We start from the raw sequence: 7,987 nt of genomic DNA, 5'->3' as shown, positions 1-7,987 counted from the left end.
AAAATGAAAATTTTTTCAAAATATGCTCCAAATTCAAAATTTCTTTTTTCTGGCTAAAGACCATTCAAAAAGTAATGAAAAGCTTTATGACAACATTTTTCAAATTCTATAATAATGCTACAATATTACGAAAGAAGATAAGTTCCCTTTAAAGCCTATGTATTCAAACCGATGATTTTTTAATTTTTTTTTAAAGGCAAATTTAAGAAATAATTTAACTAATTGAGATAAACGGAATAGGGTAATACAAAATATTATCTATAAATATATACATATCATCTAATAGCAAATTTCAATCAAATAGGAAATTTTGATAGTCACGTGACCCTAGAACTTAATATTTTAAAATTTTGTAAAAAATCAACAAATGCATCCTAAATAAACTTTAAATTCCAAATTTGAACCCAATCGAATCAATAGCAAAAGAGTTATGATAGTCACGTGACTTTAAAATATAATATGTCAAATATCTGTCAAAATTTATTAATTGTATCCTAAATAAAGCATAAATACCAAATTTGAACCAATCGGACTCATAGCAAAAAAGTTACAATAGTCACGTGACCCTGAAGTCAAATGTCAAATATCTGTCAAAAATTAATAACTGCATCCTAAACAAACCCCAAATACCAAATTTCAATCAAATCGGACAAATAGGAAGAAAGTTAAGGTATTCACGTGACCTTAAAACATAGGCATGTCAAATATCTGTAAAAATTTATTAATCTTATCCGAAATAGGTACTAGGTACCAAATTTCAACCAAATCGCACCAATACCAAAAAAGTTATGATACTCGACTAACCTTAAAAATCAATAATTTCAAAAAATTTGTATTTATATCTCAAAAGCAATGTTTAAGAACTGTTAACATTTATTAATAATAAACTAAATAGCATAAAACTCACCAAATATCTAAATTCTTATTTTAAATTAAATAGATCATTACGACTGACCCGTGTATATATTCGAATAATTTTAATAAAATAATAGGGCAAATTTCATTTCGTCTCACCCCGGTATAAAACCACTGACTTGTCAAAAAAACGGCATTTTTCGAGGACGTCAAAATGTTTGTCGAATTTTCTTGGCCGCAATACACAATTTCCCCAATTGATATGCACAGATTCGGAAAGCCCATTCATTTTCTGATTCGGTGCTTCCTTTCCCTGATCGTTTCCGGTTCATTTTCATTCATAATTTTACAAAAAACCCAACCAAGTCCCGGCCACCATGCGTCAAAGTATTGTTCCCACCAGCCATTTCTTTAGAGTAGGTTGACACCTCCAATTACCTGAAAAACGCAAAAAAAATTCATAAAATCGCATTTTTCGGGTACTTGTACAATCGCTGGAACCCTGAAATTTTAGTATGTGTTGTAAAACAAAATTTCGGATCCTTTAGATGTTATTTGATCTTTTCACCATGTACAGGGACGCCGCAAATGAATTAAACGCGAAAATTCGAATTGCTCAGAACCTATTAAAGTTGGAAGATTGTAATTTTACACAAATAATGGAGTTATTAAAGTATTTAATGCCTAAGAATATAAATGGTCCAGATGCCACTACGAAAAAGTTATTAAATAAAATGTGATTTTCGGGTCGGACCTTCATGGGTAAAGTTCATTATTGCTCGCCCTGTATGGCTTACGAAAATTTCGGTTATATGGCATATGAATGATAAAGGATGAAGCTATTTTTTGAAAAAAACTTTTTTTCCGAAATAAGTATCGTTTGGCGCCATGCCATAACTCGTAAAATAAATTTTTTACAAAATAAAGCTCCAAGTATGTTAAATCTCTTATAAAACTAAGTCTTTTCGCCGAAACGCTTTTTTTATAAAATTTTTTTTTTAGCCTCTGGAGAAGTTTGAATTTTTTTTTAGTCACTTTTATTCGCTTATAATAACTCAGCCTGTATACCGATCTGGCCCAAAAGTATACAGTTCTTAAGCCCCCACCGACCCTTATGTCCTAAAAATTTCAAGTCGTTTAAAAGCTTTTTATTTGAGTTCTCGCACCCGAAAGGAATTTGACCCATTTTTTTACGAATTTTTGACTTTGAGACAGTACCGCTCCGTTTGGTGGTACTGGAAAAAAAAAATTGTTTACGGATCCATCATTCTCAATATATTGAGAGACCCTATGCCAAATTTCATTGTTTCGCTAGCCATACAGCCAAAGATATGAATTTTTATTTCCCAAAAAACACGAAAATTAGGGTCGGACGTGGCGGTCATAATATAGTCGCAGACGCTCCTATATAAGTCCAGTGCAATGATATATTAGAATGGTCACCCGTCAAAACACCAGCATTTTACTTCTCAAACAATGTAAATAGAAGGTGGATGACATTGTTTGGCAGGTGGAATGCTGGTGACCATTCTAATATATCGTTGCACTGGACTTTACCTCAGGTAGTCAAATGGGGTTTTATTTTCACTGGCCTGTTGGAACAACAGTTTTCTGTGTGGTGGCATAGTTTTAAACATTGTTGTCTATTAAATATAAATGTTGGTTTGTGAATTTCGTAATTTGGATTTGGTTGAGATAACACAGTGTTAAATTAAAAGCTTGGACTTGTGTCCATTCTTATGTCACCCCGTATATCATCTAGGACTAAAGGTAACCTTTCATTTTAAAGCTGAAAGATGAGGTTTAAAATTGTTATAAAAAAATTTGTCTGATTTTTTTTTTGTAATTAAAAAAATATATATTAATTTGAAATTTATTTACAAATTTTTTTAATTTAAAAACCGGGACTTGTGCCTATTTTTAGTCACATAACTCACCGTGTATACCACTTAGGATTAGGTGTGATCCCTCATTTTAAAGCCTAAAGATGAGGCTTTAAATTGGTGTAAAAAATCCCTTTGATAAATTTCTTTTGCACATAAAAATCAACTTCAACAACTGATTTTTTTTTAAATTGCCTTATTAATGAAAAGTTGATGTGAGTAAAAAAACGCATATATCACAAAAGTTGCTTTTATGGCTAAATCATGACTTGACCTGTGACTCCCCCCCCCCACTCCTTTTTTTCTATATAATCCATCCTTATCGACATGATCTTTTATCTTTTGCCTGACAAAACAAACGTATCTTATCAAACCACTATAGTCGCAATGGTATGTAATTGACAATAGTAGTACGCATGATTTCTTTAGTGGAATTTTAAAAAAGCAAGACAATATTTCATTATAAAAGTAGAAACCTAATAAATGCCACTCGGAGTTTCACTTTTAAAACCTTTTAATTTAATTATTAGACATTATTATTAATTAAATAAGCGTAGGAGGGTTTTTATTCATTACGACTGCATGTAATACGTGATAAGTGAATAACAATTCGGTATAAAAATTGTGTTTATATGTTCGACTGTGATTACCTCAGAAAATATTGACGCTAGGATACAGTATGTAATTAATTATTCAATAAAAATGAACCAGGTTCAAATGCTAAAAAGTGGGTTAAAAATGTTGCTATATCCAGAGAGGAGATCCAAGATTTTCTTTGTAGGCTTAACCCACTCGGTAAGCCAACTTAAAATTTGTACTTTATTTAATTTATTCCTTTTGTTTTAAGGTGCTTACGTGCTATGGACTACTTATGACAATTTTTGATATAATAAACGAACAAAACCCCTTTAGTGTATACGAACTAGCAATCGTCTTAGTCCACTATTTAGGACACTCGCTGCTTATTTATTTATTATTTTTAGGGTTCAAATACGTAAGTAGTAAAATAAAATTATGTCTAAAAAAATTATTATATTTTTTTTAGAATTTGCCTTTACTGTACTTACCATGGCTGAGTATATTCTTAGGGGTGTTTGCTACAGTAAGCTTCCTTTGGTTAGAATCTCTGGCTAAGGCTGCTAGCCTTAAGGTCTTACCTTTTTTTGGTAATTTAGTGGTTTTGGGTAAGTTGTTTTTTGAACCTCGCCCTACTTAAACTTAACCGTTTGATTGGTATAAGTTTAGGGCGGGGGTATCGATAGTCCATTAGTGCAGCTAGTTTTCAAGATAATAAATAAATTATTTAAATAATTTTTTTAAGCCTCATTTTTTAGCTTTAAAATGAGGTATCACACTTGATCCTATTTGATATAGAGAGTGAGTTATGTGACGAAGAATGAACGGAAGTCCCGCATTTTTAATGAAAAAAAAATTATAAGTAAAGTTCAAATCAATATTTTTTTAAATTGCAAAAGTTGATATTCAAATATATTTTTTTACGCCAATTTTAAACCTGATCTTTTAGCTTGAAAATGAGATATCTTACTTTATTCTAATTAATATATAAAGTGAGTTATTTGACTTAAAACGAAGGTAAGTCAAAAAAAATCCCAATATATTGTTTTATCTTAGGTTTATGCTGGCTCAGTTGGACGACAGTTCTTAAAGACTTCCTGCTGATCGCCTTTAGTCCGAAAATAAAAATCGTCTCAAAAATTTACAATTTTTGACCCAATATATGTTTTATTTACCATTTTGTATCACATAACCTAAAAATAAATTTTATATGAAATGCTTATAAGAAAGTTTTAAATATATTCCCTATAAAACCGTTAAATTATCCTAAAAAGGGCTGTCAAAAGTTTGACGTTTTTGACAATTGAAATTTATGTTATCAGGAAACCATGTCAACTTTGAAAATGCTTTATTCGTTCTAAACAGGGTGTTCGAAAATTAGACGGAGATATTTCAATGGGTGATTCCTAGTAAAAAAAAGTTTCTACAAACATGGGTCCGGAAATGCACAGTTTTCAAGATACAGGGTGATACAATATTGATATTAGGATATTAATAGGATAACTGACACTTGTCAATGTCAAACCTCTATGCAGAAATGATTTTTTTGTTTTCCAAGGCACCGGTCATTTTTTTACCAAAAATTAATAAACCAATTATGTCCAGTGGCATGCAATAAAACGGTATTTATTTTTTTTTGTCGAAAACGAAGTGAGATACGAAAAAAATACAAGAGGCCAAAAAGTTGCAAATATTAAAGTTGCAGTGGTGTACATTTTTTTGCCAATAATATTTGCTAAGATGTCCCCCGAGACGCCACTGGACCTTATAATTTCAATCTAATTAGGGCTAAATTAGCCTCTTAATACAACAAGTAATACTGCCAAATTTGAAAAGAATCGAGTAAATATTTTTTTAAATTTAATATTAAAAAAAAAAAATTATCACCCTGTATCTTGAAAACTGTGCATTTCCGGACCCATGTTTATAGAAACTTTATCTCATATTTTTTTTTACAAGGAATCACCCATTGAAGTATTTCCGTCTATTTTTCGAACACCCTGTATAGGCACATTAGTTGAAAATATATTGGCAACGTTGCATTTTATTCGCTAAACACTTAATAATTTAAACATGCGCATAAGCCTTAACGTAGTTAATACCATACTACATAGACTCTCGTCTTCTTCTTCTTCTTCTATACTGTCGTGGTGTCCAAAGATTTTTCAGGGAATGACTCCATAGGGTTAGGGTGAGTATTACAAGCGATTTCTTCCACACCAGCTTGGACGGAACTGTTATTATATTTTTGTAATTCCAAGTAAAAAAGGTAAACGTTGTAATATCCGATCCAAAGAGATACTAAAAACGAAAACAAGTGTCAATTTCGGTGTTCGCCAGCACTGGCAACGTTAGATAATGGCGAATTTTTGACAGTTGACGTTTAACATTCACGCAGGCAGCATATTAAACCGTGATGTTGCTAAGTGTATATTAAGTGGAATAATGCTTATAACTATGGGACGAATGAACCCTTACGAGTTGTACTGTTGCCCTATGACAACAATTTATATTAAGCTTTCAAAAACGGTATCTATTGAGAAAACATTTGTCAATACGGTAAAAAAAATGGCCGACGAAAATTGTCAAATTATTTAGACAATTGACGTTTTTCACTTGACAGGTCAGGGTTGCCAAGTTGAATAAAACATTTTTCCAATTGATTTGATGTTGAAAATGAGTTGCATAGTAGGAAGCATGTTACTTAACCTGAAAAAATGCCTGGCAACTTTAAATTTTGTTCGGCGCGGTTCATTAAGCTGGCTACACGTCTTTCTCAGGGGTGCCAAGGCGAAAACTTTTGGTGAATAATTGTGTATTGTATAGGCAGCATATTGAACTGCGACGTTGCCAAATATTGTCATTTAATATACTTACTACAAAGGAAGAAAGCTACCAGAAACGTCGGCGAAAAATTCTCAAAATCCAAATTGTTCATGGCCGTGAATATCGTTAGAGTGAATAAGATGACGAACTCTATAAGGAGATATAGTAGAACGACGTTTTCTTTACCCTAAAAATGATTAATAAATCAATTTTTTCGAAGAAAAGTTTGGCAACGTGGCAAATCTATTACGACGTTGTCAATATGCCTAGAATTTCTCCAGTTTCAATGAGAATTTAGGGTGCAGATTCGAGTCCTCTTTAAATGCACACTTTTTAAATTAATTTATTATTAGTTCCTACCTGTATCAGGGCGGTAATCAGGATAATTCCAGCGACAATGTTGATAATTCCAATAAAAACCCCGCAAGCGAAGTACGTTTTGAAAGTATCTAGAACCTGGTTACTCGACAGCCAGATACTTCCGCCTATTATTATGCATATGCCCAAGGCCTACAGAAAAATGAAAGTTCAAAAAAGGTGTAAATAGGAAATACATAATGCAAATCAGTTCATAAAAGAACTCCATATATTCTGTTTTCTCTTCCATAAAATGTGGTAAACTTACCAGATTCTTGAGGGCCATAATCATAGCCCAAGTCTTCGAGTTAATCCAGAAAGTGGGTGAAATTTTCCTCATTTTTTCACTAAAAAAATCCGACACCTTTTCCACGTTATTCTTACGCTGGAGCGAGACAAAACACACAATCTGGAAGCGAACGGAGTCAGAGGAAGTCGAGCGGTCCAGACGCCAGACGTCTGGACGCCACAGAGAAGCCGACGCTGTTACGCTTTTTATCGGAAAATCTTCTAAAATAATCAAATTGTTTTTCTCTTAACCGGTTGCTTTTAATCGTGGAATTACTAAAACTGACCCGATGACAAGTAGAAGTAATAAAAGTTAAAAGCATATTAATAGGGCACGAGTTGACAACGTTGCATCACGTTTGAAAGTACATTTTAGTCATGGAACGGTTGGTTGATTAGTGCTCGAGTGAATGGGTATTTCGGTCAGTCTATCAGCGACGTTGCCAACTTTAAAACTTCTTTTCGAGAGGAAGAACTTTCTAAATGTGTAAGAGTTTTCGTGTCTTTTAAGCGTTAAGAACTATCGAAAAAAATCATTAGATAATGAATAGTTACAGTCTACTCTCAAAATGTTAGTCTCAAGAGCCTAAAAGCATAAATTCAATCGTCTTATTTATTTCCGGTAGTACTATAATTCGGTTAGAAAGTTAGTACCGTTTTAGCTCCATTATGAGCAGATTTATTGAGTTTACACGACAACTTATTACGGGCTTTCTTCTTATAAGTCCCTCCTTTTCTTTTTTTTTTTTGTATGCAACATTCACTAATAGGACGTTTAACAATAGTGACAGCTATGACGTTAAAAAAGAAAGAACTGTCACTTGTCATTAAACATCGTCATTTATATCCGTCAATTTTTTAGACAAAAGAAGAGAGGGAATTCGTTAAATCTGAAGTCCCATCAAACGTCATTAATATCTGTCAGTTTCTTTGACGAGATAAAAGCCATATTTTAGCGAGTAAGCGTCTTACTCGGTTGCCTTACAATGTCTTAAGCGTTACGTCATCATATGGTTGCTCTCGAATGACGTCATGTCTAACAGCTGTCAGAGTCTAAATATTAGTAAATATTAGCTATATTTTTGCAACTATATTTTACCTTTCATCGGTATTGCATTCGCTTTGGAGACTGACCGAAACCATGAAATCTATCGAAAAAACCATAGCTTCCCTTTGACTTTGACATATCGAGTTTATTAGCG

The 7,987-nt window shown here is 32.7% G+C and overlaps 1 protein-coding gene and 1 long non-coding RNA gene across 2 annotated transcripts; one reads left to right on the top strand and one right to left on the bottom strand.

Annotated features, from left to right (window-relative positions):
- Nucleotides 1-3,127: 3,127 nt before the first annotated feature.
- Nucleotides 3,128-4,537, top strand: LOC126749498 (uncharacterized). The gene is made up of 4 exons (XM_050459195.1): nt 3,128-3,533; nt 3,586-3,732; nt 3,784-3,922; nt 4,371-4,537. Exons 1-4 carry the CDS (start codon nt 3,441-3,443, stop codon nt 4,466-4,468), a joined length of 477 nt encoding a protein of 158 aa, XP_050315152.1. The 5' UTR covers nt 3,128-3,440; the 3' UTR covers nt 4,469-4,537.
- Nucleotides 4,538-4,904: 367 nt separating this feature from the next.
- Nucleotides 4,905-6,626, bottom strand: LOC126749499 (uncharacterized). The gene is made up of 3 exons (XR_007665091.1): nt 6,501-6,626; nt 6,192-6,327; nt 4,905-5,615 (listed from the first exon to the last, which is right to left on the bottom strand). It is a non-coding gene; the product is annotated as an uncharacterized LOC126749499 (long non-coding RNA).
- Between the last annotated feature and the right edge of the window lie 1,361 nt (nt 6,627-7,987).

Source organism: Anthonomus grandis, unplaced genomic scaffold, assembly GCF_022605725.1.
Source record: "Anthonomus grandis grandis unplaced genomic scaffold, icAntGran1.3 ctg00000121.1___fragment_1, whole genome shotgun sequence".
NCBI lineage: Eukaryota > Metazoa > Arthropoda > Insecta > Coleoptera > Curculionidae > Anthonomus > Anthonomus grandis.
This window is presented reverse-complemented; position numbering and strand designations above follow the sequence as displayed.

Coding starts and splice junctions, on each gene's coding strand:
- LOC126749498 (XM_050459195.1), top strand. CDS start 3,441: ATGAACCAGGTTCAAATGCTAAAAAGTGGGTTAAAAATGTTGCTATAT. Junction 3,733..3,783: donor TATTTTTAGGGTTCAAATAC/GTAAGTAGTAAA, acceptor TATTTTTTTTAG/AATTTGCCTTTACTGTACTT. Junction 3,923..4,370: donor TGGTAATTTAGTGGTTTTGG/GTAAGTTGTTTT, acceptor GTTTTATCTTAG/GTTTATGCTGGCTCAGTTGG.